Here is a 13,290-nt window from a genome sequence, read left to right on the forward strand (position 1 = left end):
TTCTGGGGGCACTTTTGCACCGCTTGTCATTCTATATATCGGGAGTTGCTGGTATTTTTGTTCAATGTAAGCATAACTTTTGCTATACTGTAACTATACCGTGTTCAGAAATTGTTCTATATACAGAACAATTCGATGTAAACGGGTTCGATATAGTCAGGTTCGACTGTAACATTGATTTCAAAGTATCTTTTTGTGTTTGAGCTAATTCGTCTCAGCTAATGTTTCGGCAATATTTTAAGTTCATTCTTTAGCTGTATTAAAGTACAACTTAATCTACTGCTACACATAAAAAATTGACCAAACCCAATCAGACGCTCCTGAAGTCCATGACACTGTGGCAGGCTGGTGTGGGAGCATCTTTCCTGGCTCACCGAGCTTCTTCGCATAGCAAGTTATTTTTTTTCTTCTTTTTGGGGGGTATTAGAGAAGGGTTATTTACTAACATGTGTTAACTAATCTTTTGCATTAGCATCTCCTTGAGCTACGTAAGGTAAATAAGTGTGTGCAGTAGATCATGCAAGTTTTGACTACTCACCAACAGGTGGTCAAATAGCCTCAGTATAACAGGCTTGTGGTCAGGCTTAGAGAGGAGCATCGTCACCAAGCTGTGGGTGTGGCACTCCACAATTTCTACAAGCAGACTGCACAGGTGACCGCACGATTCCTGCAATAACAACCACACATGTGCACATCACCCACTACCGCCAAGATCCAAGACCTGCTTATTGGGAAATCGCTGAACCACAGTGCGGACAGTGCATATTTTCGTTTTGTCAATGGCGCAGACACGCGAGAGCTGCGCCACCTTTGCTCGATCCTTGTGCGCACGTGTGAATTGCAAGACACAAATCTGGGGTCAGTGCCCCGGTTCTATGGAGGAGTATGCACCTTGCTCCATTTGTCCCTAGCCAAAGGCAATGCGCACTACGCAAGAACCGATGCTTAACTTCTGTTCAAACGGGATCACACCGGTCGATACAAAAGAGCATACAAAACAACAAATTAGCAGTAACAATGTGTTATTATTCATTGGTCTGCTGCCTCTAAAGCAGATATCTACCTAAGGCCCCAGCCCCGCACTGAGCGACAGGTTGCTTCGCTCACCTGGGCAGGAACCCTCCATGTCAGGCTTAGTGGTGAAGCATAGGTAAACAACAACTACTGCAGAAGTGAAAGGGGGAAATAATATAACACCACAAATACAAAAAAAGGAAAAAATTTTTTCAAGATGCTTTCAAACGATTTGCCTCTTAACACAAGCGCAGCACTACGACTGCTATGCCACAAAAGACAAATGGAGGGTGAGCCTGATCTGTAGTACTTGTCTGTGGTCGCATAGTGCAGCTCAGCTAGGGACAAATGGGCAAAAGCGTGTTTGCATCCATATTACTAAAGCTCAGCGCAGTCGCCAGATTTTTCTCATACAACTCATGCATGCACACATGCGTCAGGGAAACGTGGTGTACCTTTCTCGTGTCTGCGCCGTAGACAAAATGGAAACACGCTTAGACAAGAGCACGAAGACTAGGGGTAGAAAAACAATATCGCGAGCTGAAGGTCAGTGCTGATGAAATTCACCACTGGTCATACGTTCCCGTTCAGAGTCTGTGTGCCCGCACTGAAAGAAAATGGTTCCAGAGTACTAGTTTTACCATTTCTAGTGTATCGAACCTTACTACAATGAAGTCACATCGAGCACACAAATACCTTTGTTATGACCGATATTTGTTATAATCATTACATATATTTGTTAGCATATATTCATTACATGCTGATATCCGCATCTCGAGGTTCAGCTGCATACTTGGTGACAACTTCTAAATGTAACCTTACGTTTACGAGCTGCAGTCTTAATATATGATCCACTTAATATAATATTCAGGTGCCATGAAAATCGCATAGCTATAACCAATAAATGTAATGGTTGCATGAACAAAAGCAGAAGGGACAAACATGGAAACGTTTTAATTAGACAAAGAAGTAAAGTTGAACCCATTAATAGCATTACTGGTTTTAACAACACTCGGATGTAACGATGAGCAGTTGTCGCACCATGAACTTTTGTGTGCTCTGTGGCAAAATAAACTGCTTACTACAGTGTTTCCATGCCGCATTACTGGCTACAACAAATGAGTCCGGCTACTGGGTGTCTGTGGCGAGAAGAAAAGGAACGCAAAATTAAGACAAAATATGTGAGCCGCCGCACTCCCTGCATGCCTCGCACCCCGCATCCTGCACCAGTATTGTTACAAGTGAGTTCGACTGTACTTATATAGCAGAATGCATCACAGGCTGCAAACAACTGCACGGCAGAACTCGGGTGACACTTCTGAGACCACACTACAGCGTTGCCTGCTAACTATGGAATGGAGTATAGTAACAAGGGGGCAGCACCATATCCTTTACCAACACAATGCTGACTAAAATATCACAAACGTAGTTTTGAAGTATCGAAACAGTTATCACAGTAAGCAGTAGAGGTGGGCAAGCATTGCCACAAATCACGGACCAAGCACTGCAGTATTAAGAACTTCTGTAGCCAAAACCTGCTCGCCATGGATGGAAAAAGGCACAACTCTCTTGCCTACCTCCTAACAGTTCTGGCTGCAGAAATCCTTTATGAAGACCGCCTAGCTCCAAATCACCATCCCAGACAAACACATAAGTACTGACTAGCCTGATAAGGTGACTGAACTTGGGTGCTGCCAATTCAATTTTCGTGAAGCAATATTCAAGTGCCATTCAACCTTACTAGTAACCTGAGGAACAGCCGCACAGTGTGACACCCACTTAAACATCGAGAGTACTATGAGCTCCCAGCACAGCAATGGGCATGTAACAACCTTTTCCAGCTGCAGATAATGATCTCAGGCATTTCAATGGTGCCCATTTCACGTGATTGCAACTGGGGTTTGTGATGTCGACATTGCCCAACTGGCCGACACACACCACTTGTTCTCACTCGCAAGCTCACTTTTTTTCTACCCCGTCTGTACAGCAGCACACACACTTAGCGCTAACAACTAGCGGAAAATGAAAGGGGAGAGAGAAGGTTTCAAAGGTGCAGAGAGGAAGACAGGCAAGTGGTGCAAGAGAACACTGTAATAAACAGAAAGTCATCGCACCAAGAAAGTAGTTGGGCACACCAAATGCACTGCGAGATAGGCAAGTCAGGATTTCTGTATACCTTCATGTTATGTACCAGTGTGCTCGCCAGTGGTGGTAGGAAAAGGCAACATTCCTATGCAAATCAGATTTAACAAAAGGCGCCTTGGAAACACCTTTCATTAAAGATCAGATGAACTCTGGAAGATAAATTCCCAAAAATTTCTCGAATATGTCTCCCAGCTGTTCTAACAATGCTAGTTCTTCAATAGGTAACACGAACAGCAGTGCAACACTAAAAGAGCAAAAATACTGACCGTATCACCAGAGGCCATTTTTTCAGAGTAGACATCTTCCAACCGCACCACATGTTCAACCATCTCCAAGACAAACTTGGGGTACCTGCAGCAGAATATGTGAACTGCAATCATCAGAGGGCTACTGAAGTCGGCACTTCTGTAGCTGAGCTCCAGCAAACTGTCTTCCTAATTCAACGGAACAGTTAAGTGCGCTCTGTCAAGTTGCATCCCACTTAGTTTATGTGGTGCGAAACAAAAATCAAAGGGCAGAGTGAGATACATATTTTAATGATATGCTGAGGATGTTAGCCTAACTCATTACATTACATGCCCCAAAGTTGCCACATATTCCTCATTAGGCATCCACAACACTAGCAAACAAACTATGTCAGGATTGTTTTTTTCTGCCTTGTATGACGAAACATTAAGGTTAGTATTAATTTATTTCTCGAATCACAAAGAATAGGCAATTGATACCATGTCTAGTAGAGAATGTGCAGATATTTAAAGGGAATATTTGAACTAATAAGAAATCAAATATTCTATTCAACTTTAGCACCAAATCAAAGACACTATGTACTCGCAAATCCAGATACTTTTCCAATGATTTTTAAAACTGTACACTGTTGATTCTGCATAAAGAAACATGAAAGTGAATCACTGATCCAGTCATTATGGACACAAAGAATGAGAAGGTATGTAGTAGATTCAAGGCTTGGGCCGGCTTGGGCCAATAGATTCAAGATTTGGGCCAGCTGGCCCAACCTGTTTAAAAAGGAAAAGAACCGCGACTTCAGACGGGATGAAGACGAATGAGATAAGAAGGTAGTACCACTCGTACTGTCCACTCCTTCGTCTTACGACCCGTCTGAAGTCGCGGTTTTTTTTTCCTCTTTAATTACGTAGTAGAGCAGGCCAAGTTATAGGAGAACCAGGCTTTTCCAGCTAAATCGCAATCATTTGGACTAAAACTGGCATTGTTTGGTACTATTTATGGATGCAGCATCTGTGTTCTACAAATTAAATCTGAGTACGCTTGATTGCAACATCACTTGATTATAGAATGGCCCCATACAATGCGACCAATCTAATCAGAGAAGAAGCACTATTATGGCTCTGGAATGACTGCAGGCAATACACTCTTCCTATTTAGTATTGAAGGTATACGCAGATGCTAACTGGCTGTCAATGAGTGCATCTTAAAGCTTAATTCCTACCATGCACAGCCACATATTCTCTCAAGGGCCCAGAGTACGCAAACAAAATTATTTGTTCGCAATGTTTACTCTGCTAATAATACCCAGCTATGAATACACTACAGGACTCTGCAAATACCAAAGTTTTGAATAAGCAATCAAACATAATCTTATTCAGCTTGGTCATAGTATCAAATAGACACTATTCACAAGCTTTAATAGTTTTCAAGTACTTCACATCATCAACCATGCACAATAAATCACGAAATGGAAGCACTAAATTCTGGGGTTGCCAGAATAATCATACGATCTCGAGGTAAGATGTAGAGGGCGACTTCAAGTTAATTTTGGCCACCTAGGGTTCCACAGTTTGCCTTTTACCTCCACTGAAATGTGGAAAACGAGGACAGAGATCAAGCTCACCACGTCATACCCAGCAGCGGAATGCCATAGCCATCGCAGTTGGGTTAGGACTCTAGCTAAAAGCTTATGCTCAATGAAAGTCACAGCAAAAGCCAAAAGCCTGAGCAGCATCAGTTTACTGTCATGGTTGACAGCCACCCACTTGTGAAGGTCCGGTTGTCCTGCAATGACGGTCAGTACTTCAACGGCAGGCCGGCAGAACTCGGGCTCCCGGACGCACATGAATATGCGTGGCAGCAACACCAACTGCTTCTCCCAGTCAAAGCCAAGCTGGGACCACGAGCTGAGACAACTCAGAGCATCAGCATCTAGTACCGCGAGCTGGTTGATAAAGGTCAAGATTTTGCCACTGGACACTTCCAGTGGCTGTCGACTTGGACCTCGGAGTGACTGCTCTGTCGACTGCAGCTGTAATGGCATATAAGCAGAAACATGAGTTTTTCTCTTAAATGTATAAAAATTATTTCATGCTTACTGCTGCTCAGTTTTTACTGAAATATTGCAGAAAGATCGCATTTTATGGCCCTGATCACTCAGTTTAACAAGCAGCACATTTACTTGCTGGTTTTCAAGAAAAAAAAATTTAACGTTGCTTTCAACTATGGGGAAGCTAGCTGCTGCCAAGGCAGCGCTAGCATCCACTTGAGTCGCTTCCTGTTGGAAGCTGCAGAAGGCAGCCATTCCAGGAGGGTTGTTTACTGCTCTTCTGGAACGTGCAGCAACCTTGCCAATATGGCTGCCTTCCACAGCAGCTGACAGGATTAAGTCACAATTAAATGTTAAGATTATAGTCAAAATTAAATGTTTAAAGAGAAACACATAGGAGCTTTTGAGGTTAAAGTGTGCTGCACGGTACAAGCCCAAAATCACTAAATTTATTAGCCGCAAATATGCCCAAAGTGTCCGATTCATTAACAATTGGTGACATGAAATTGGAGGATTTTACAGTGTATGAAAACAACAGAGTGCTGTACTCTTCTACTAGCTATGGTCACAAACTGCTCGGAAATTCATTTATTCAGATCTCAAGGTCTGCAAGTTCTTTAGGCTGGCTGTACCCAATGCGGCCGCCATGGCATGGGACTAGAACCCTTAATCTCGTGCTCAACTGCAAAATCCCACAACCACTAAGCCACCTTAGCAGGTGACAGCATGTACGTACTTCCTCGGGAATGAAGGTCAGTAGCTCCAACAGGAGTTTCAGGAGGTGGTCAGGCTGAAACAGAGAGAGTTTGGCCTCATCTACACAGCCTTTGTGCAGTCAAGTGACTTTCCAAGCCTTCCACAATACACTAACATTTATTTCACTCTGCTAAGCTAACAAGAATGATTATTCTAACCTGTAACAATCACAGAGCACAGATGAACAAAAGCAAAGCACGCACTGCAGCCTGGTCTAATCTAACCTAGCCTGATCCAATATACTATCACTTTCACAACACTATGTTCAATGCAATGCCTTCCCACACTGAAGGTCTAACCTAACCTAACTTAGCCCAACTTGCTATCACTATTTCACGACACTAGTTCAATGCAATGCCTTTCCACAGCACCTGCCTCACATAATCTACCATAACTCAGCCTACTATACCACAGCTTTTGCTCAAAACAATGCCTTCACACAGCTAACAGCATTTGTCGACATCATACATTCACTGCCAATCCCATCACTTCAATGTCAAAGTGAACCTTTGAAAGAATGAATGTGCATAAAGGTGACAACGCAAAGCTGGCTACCATCGGTGAACATACTCACTGCCAGGATTGTGAACACCTTTGGACAAAATGACAGGAGCAGGTCGTCAATAGCAGAAGGCCAGAAGCTTCCAATTGTGTTCACAACATATGATGCCATCTGGTAAATAAAACAGAATTGAGCACAACAGCGTGAAGTTACAATTGCCAAGAAAGTAATAGCAAGCTACAACTAATGTAAAACAAAACACAATATTTGTAAGGTACATGCACCAAGTGGCTCTACCAAATGCAACTCTCTGCTTTAAACAAACAAGCAGAATAAAGGGAAAAGAGGGATGCAATTTTTGTTAGCTACAAACATATAAAGAAATTAGACAATGAAGCCAGATAGAGCTTTGGAGAAATTATTCATGTTCATTGAAATTTAGAAATAACAAAAAGGGAAATGAACATAAAATTAATTGAATTCAATACATTCAATTCATCCCACACTGTTCAATATAAATGTTGACCAGTGTTGCCTAAATCATTCACTGCAATACCGCAATAAATAAATTGCACAACTGAAGTTCTCCTGTAGTACTTACAGCCACCAAGACTTTGGTCAGGACGAGCTTCGGGCCAAGTGCATACTTCACAATGGCTTGCAATAATCGGACTCGCAAGTCGTCATACTCATGTGGCTGCAGTTGGTGCCAGTGACGTGAGAGCTTGGTGTGTAAGGTCGTTGCACCGAAGTACTGAACCTCCACTGGCTGCAAAGGCATGGGAGCAGAAATTAAAGAACCCATTTTCACCCTCAACGTCTTCTCTTCACCGTGATCAGCAACATCAAATTTCACTGAAAGTTTCGAAGCATGTTCCAGCGTATCTCATGCTACAACAGCTCAGTAGCACTGCATTAAAGGCACTGCCAGCCAATCTATGCTAGTGCATACAGATGCCAATGTGAGCCAATTGAAGACGTTGCCAGGTCAACACCAGCCGTGGTGGCTGGCACCAATCACTCCCAATCGTACACATCAATCCTAACCTAACCTAAAGTATAACATATTGTATTCAGATGACAAATGAATAAGAGTGTGTCACAGACAGCCATGTGAACACCATTTTAGGTTAGAACTGAAATGTGTGAGTGATCCATGCCAGCCAATACAGCTGGCGTTGGTCTGGCATTGGTATACATTAGCATGCATTGGTTTACACCAACTGGCACTGCGTTCCAGAATTAAGTGTGTGCTGGTGAAGAAGACTCAGTGATAGGCTCACATAATGAATTTGAGTGTGCCACTGTGTCTTTCAGTTTTCTTCTTTCAACACATTGGTTATGATTATGAACTAGCGCAAGCATATGAATGGCAATTTTCACTGATGTCTCCTTAAATCGTTAACAAGCTTGAACTGTACTCGCCCTAGCAGTTATGCTTGAACCTTACACGTTAGCTAAAGCTGATGTCTTTCATTGATATTTCAGGTGCATGTAAGATAAACCACACATTTAATATATTTTTCAAATACAGATATAATGCGCAATTATTCACTGGGATAGACATGCCTTCAATAAAGCTCTACTACAACTTCACGATTTCGAGACGTGTCCTAAGTTACCGAAATGTTAAACAGAACATTTGAGGAAATTAGATTACCTTTGAAGTATTTCTTGCTGCAAACTAATGCCCACGTAGCCTAGCTGTGACAACAGCAGAATATGACAGTTTCAAGAAGTCCACGCAAGAAAATACATCTGGTATGTTGCAAAAGAACCTTGCAGTTCGGAGTTGCTCTTACCAGTGCAACGTTAATAATGTCTCAATTTCTCTTTGCTCGTAAATAAGGTAGCACATAATATGATGTCTAGGTTGTGAATTACTATTTTTTCTGTGATTTTGCCCAATTTACTTTCTATTATGTTGAGAAATTCTGCTTGTACAGTGATAATGACAATTTTTTCCCCTCATCAAAACTGGCGCTACTCATTACATCCGTGAGTTCAAACAGGACTGGAATATCATTGTGTACCAATTTAAAGGGATGGTACAGCAAAATGCTCAATCAGTATATAAGCTATTTTCATTATTTTAGCAGTAATAAACCCATCATTGGAATGGTAAATGAAGGTCAAAGTTCCATTTCTTGAATCTTGCCCCAAAGCCCTAGTGCAAGTACATCAGTGCCACATTATGAATTTTGAAGCAACTTTTTTCTATCTGGCCCTGTTGTTGTGCAGCAGAACCTAGAAACTTGCCAAGTTCAGTGTTTGGTTCCTTTAGATTATGATGTAGTACATCTTTACTGATAAGAAATTAAGTGGGCTCGAGCAAACGACAAGGCGAGCCGGTGTGGAAATTTCGAGGCAGCATACCCACCCATCTTCTTACGCTAAGGGTGGCTTTTGCTAAAGTGGAGGGGTCACTTACTAATAATAATACATCTAAAATAATTTATCTCTCTAGTGTCCCTTTAGGGAATGTCAACACCCTTTGAAACTTTGGCATACCTTGGTCATGTCAAGAAGCTGCCAGGCAATGTCCCATGCTTGGACTGACGCCTGCATCCCAGTCAGGTATCGATTTGCTTCAGCGCAGCCCGCACCCGTGTTGCAGTAAAGCTGCCTCAGCGCCTGCACATCATGTTTTGGCAAGTCACAAGGAAGTATCTGCAACTTACACTGATTTTTTGGCCCCTAGCATCCAAAATCAACACTGGGACCATTAGAGACACTGGTGGAGGGCTCCAGATTGATTAGGATACCTTGGGCTTCTTTTGACGCCTTAACCCCTTCAGGTACCAGTTAATTCTGTTCATCGAAAAAGAAAACTTACTCTCACCAGATAGATATCTTGCATCTTTATAATCACAAAAAGTGTAAGGCTGCAGAATGAATCAAGAATTTTTCATTTTTCAGCAAGCTTTCATCAAATTCACAGAATATAGACCGTAAGAACACTTACTATTCACATCTATACAGTCACTTGAAAGATATGTTGGGCGTAAAATATTGAGAAAAACAAAAAGTGAAGTTGCCAGATGCAACGACACACTGACGCTGAAAGAAAACACCGAACCACCTACCTTTCAACTTATTTTACTAAAACATTTTACACATGTTATTCAAACTTACAGAACATTGTTCACAAGTGTTTCTAAGGTTTAGGTGACAGATCTTAAATACTCATCAGTGCTACTGCTTTTGATGTACTTGCTTGGCCTGCACACTTGTGCATACAGCACCTGACTGGGTTAAAGGGTTGCTTTTATTTTAATAGGAAAATCACCATAATGGCTTATTATTTAGTATTAATGGTGTTAATATTATACAAAATGTAATGTAATAAAAGCAATGATGATAGAATGTCTACCATCATCAATGTTGTGAGCATGCCTTGTTCATAAGCCAAAAAGCAACGATCACTCATGACACATTGTAGATAAGCCGAGGTTGAAAGGGGCCTTAAAACACATTTTCATGGAACCTCAGCAACACGCTGCAGTGAGTGCTATCTCAATATATTGACAAAAATTTTTTGAAAAGCTCCTAATATAGATAGTGTGTGCAAAATCAGTTCCCCAAAAATCTGCAAGGCAGAGGAAATTTTATGAACACAAAATGTTGTGATCCACCAGACAGCAGCACAAAGCAACAAAGATAACACAAGTTTCTTGGAAATAATGCTTTGCAGCTGAAGGAAATCCTTGCCTGTAGATATAAGGAGTGCAATCTTTTGCTTGCAAGTCGATTAGATTAGATTATGGGGTTTTACGTGCCAAAACTACTTTCTGATTATGAGGCACGCCGTAGTGGAGGACTCCGGAAATTTCGACCACCTGGGGATTTTTAACATGCACCTAAATCTAAGTACACAGGTCTTTTCGCATTTCGCCTCCATCGAAATGCGGCCGCCATGGCCGGGATTCAATCCCGTGACCTCGTGCTCAGCAGCCTAACACCCTAGCCACCGAGCAACCACGACGAGTTTTTTGCTTGCAAGTAATTCATGGTCACTGTCAAGAGCATCCATGGGCCGTTGCAACCTGCTGTCACACCATTGCCTGACATGGTGGCTGTGGTGGCTTAGCAACTTGGTGCCGCGCTGCTAAGCCCGAGGTCTCGGGATCAAGTCCCGGCCACGGCAGCCGCATTCCGATAGGGGCGAAATGCAAAATTGCCCCTCCATTGGGGGTATGTTAAAGTCCCTCAGGTGGTTAAAATGAATCCAGAATGCCCCACTACGGCATGCCTCCTAATCAAATGGTGGTTTTGCAACGTAAAACCCCAGAATTTAATTTTTACTTAAGTGACCAGGAGTTAACCCTGTGACCCTCACACTCAGCAGTAGAATCTGATAGTCAATGAGCCACATGAGTGAATATTCACCATCTTGTACCTGAACAAAGTCAGCAAAGAAAAAGTTTATGGATCCCAGAATCCGTGCAAAAGATACATATCTCCGCAGCTTTGTGTTCAGATTTCTAGCTGCATTTGCATTGTCTGGTTCTTTTCTCTTGTGCACATGTCCGCATGCCTTACCTTCTGTCATGATGAATCCCTACTAACTAGCTCATGTTCCTGTCACTCTAAGCTTGTTCTAGCATGTGCAAACATTGTGCTGTGTGAAGAAAGACTGAAGTTCACAGAAAGAGAACTAATAATAGGGCTAGTTGGAAATAGTGTTTCAGCATGTCCGGTATTCTGGTATATGCAAGGATGTTTGGACAATATTGGATGCTTGTAGCAACAACTTGTGATGTTTCACCTAACTGCCATGCCTTACAGAGAAGCTTTTGCATTCCACAAATATTGCTGTAGAAAAAGAAAGCACTTAGAAAGGCAGCATGTTCATGATTACTCCGCTGCAGAAAATTTATACACCAGTAGCGAAGTAGAATACACTTGGTTACTGCAATATTAGCTCTGTAATCAACTTGCGTGATAAAATCTACATGACAAAACTAGTCCAGTAACACAAGACAAGACGAGGAAAGAGTGCCAGCCCTGTTTCTTTCACTCATACATTTTTAGTGCAGAATTTGACAATGATGTAACACATAAAACTAAAGGCACCTGTGCCTATCGCTTTGTTTACCATTCCTGCTATTTGAAAAAGACAAGTCCATTTGTAGAAACGTCAGCTCCCGATTTCACCTTGCTCTCGTTTTTCTCATCGTCTTGAACTTCCATCTCCCGCCTTCCCCGCGTTTACTCCCGCTGCTGGTTTTTCCAAGCAACAGGGATGACAGAAATGGAAAAGGAATCTTCACACTCGCAAACGGCGCAGTTTTCCAAGTTTTCCTAAGAATTGCAAATCGCCCTTTTCTTTTAATGTGGTATTGCAGGACTGCCATGGATGGCTCTGAGAGAACTCCCTTTTAGACATGCTGGTTGTGACGGAATCTGCAGCAGAACTGATAGTTAGGCGAGTTGGTACGAATCCATAGTGAAAGATTTAGCAAGTGGTATTTTTTGATACTGACATTTCGTTTTCTGATAAAAACAAACTAACACGTGAAATCACAGGAGCGTTTCATATCAGAAAGTGTGCTGAAGAATGCATAAGCCAACCATCGGTTGCAATATGACCTGAAAATGAATTTGCCTTATTAAATACTGGTTGAACCTTTTTAATCTGTTTCTGTTGTACTGCTTACTTTTTCTTGTTATTTACTGTTTATTGTTGCACATGCTCAACGCTGATAGCTAGGGTGTATATGTTCTGTATCTTTCCGAAAATAAAACAGTTGTGAGTAAGCACTCGTGTGTCCCCCTTCACTGTGTCTTTGTCAGTTGTGCGCGCTAAATATTTCACTATGAGTGACGGAATCTATTCACAACTTTCGAATCATTCGTGCGAAAGTACTGAACATGCAAGCGCGCCAACTTCCTGTGGGGCACCATATTAAAAAAAAGGAAAACTGAAACTAAGGCAGAAACTACAATACCAGAACAAAACTTTTTTTTTATATAGGTTTTAACAGCATTTACGCGTACAAACGTGAATCGACAAGTTCACGTTTTGACCCACAGATTGAGCTTCGCCGACGAGTACTTACAGCTTCGACGGTCTGTAGATTGTAGCTCATTGTGCGAAGTTTGTTGTCTGGGTCGGAAGGCTGTTACGAAGATGGTCACCTGCCGTCACCGCGGGCTTGTACTTCCTTCGCAGCAAATGCTGCAGTGTTTATGCACAAGAAACTTAAGTGCGGCCCGGTTTCTGATGTCCTAACGCCATTTCAGCGAAGAGCACCGCTACAAAACTAAGCAAGAATGTTCCCACAAGAATTCCAGAGCATACTGAACTCGAAAACTAAATCCTTTGCAGAACAAATCGTCTAATGGAACAGTAAGCACAGCACGAAAAAGTTTCTCTGCCAGCGTTCCAGCGTACTAACGACTAACGCTGGGCGCAGCCATGACACCACACTTGCGATTAGAGCGGCACCAAAGCAGCAAAACAAATATTTAAAAATAACAAATTTATCTCGCAGTATTGCAACAACTCTAAGTTGGTTTATAAGAAGTGCGTTTTTCAACATTTTAGAGCAATTTTCATTTCACAAGCAACGTGCGT

General features: G+C 42.1%; 1 protein-coding gene across 2 annotated transcripts in view; it reads right to left on the reverse strand.

Annotated features, from left to right (window-relative positions):
- Positions 1 to 13,143, reverse strand: part of cdm (importin-13-like protein cdm) — a 43,210-nt gene extending 30,067 nt beyond the window's left edge. For both annotated transcript variants that reach the window (XM_065431761.1, XM_065431760.1), the window contains exons 1-8: positions 12,773 to 13,143; positions 9,222 to 9,344; positions 7,312 to 7,479; positions 6,783 to 6,881; positions 6,189 to 6,242; positions 5,169 to 5,434; positions 3,426 to 3,510; positions 539 to 667 (exon numbers count right to left, since the gene is read on the reverse strand). In XM_065431761.1, the coding sequence (XP_065287833.1) occupies positions 539 to 667; positions 3,426 to 3,510; positions 5,169 to 5,434; positions 6,189 to 6,242; positions 6,783 to 6,881; positions 7,312 to 7,479; positions 9,222 to 9,344; positions 12,773 to 12,802 (954 nt within the window). In that variant the 5' untranslated portion in view covers positions 12,803 to 13,143. The remainder of the gene's footprint in view (positions 1 to 538; positions 668 to 3,425; positions 3,511 to 5,168; positions 5,435 to 6,188; positions 6,243 to 6,782; positions 6,882 to 7,311; positions 7,480 to 9,221; positions 9,345 to 12,772) is intronic.
- Between the last annotated feature and the right edge of the window lie 147 nt (positions 13,144 to 13,290).

This window comes from Dermacentor albipictus, chromosome 9 (genome assembly GCF_038994185.2).
Source record: "Dermacentor albipictus isolate Rhodes 1998 colony chromosome 9, USDA_Dalb.pri_finalv2, whole genome shotgun sequence".
NCBI classification, from domain to species: domain Eukaryota; kingdom Metazoa; phylum Arthropoda; class Arachnida; order Ixodida; family Ixodidae; genus Dermacentor; species Dermacentor albipictus.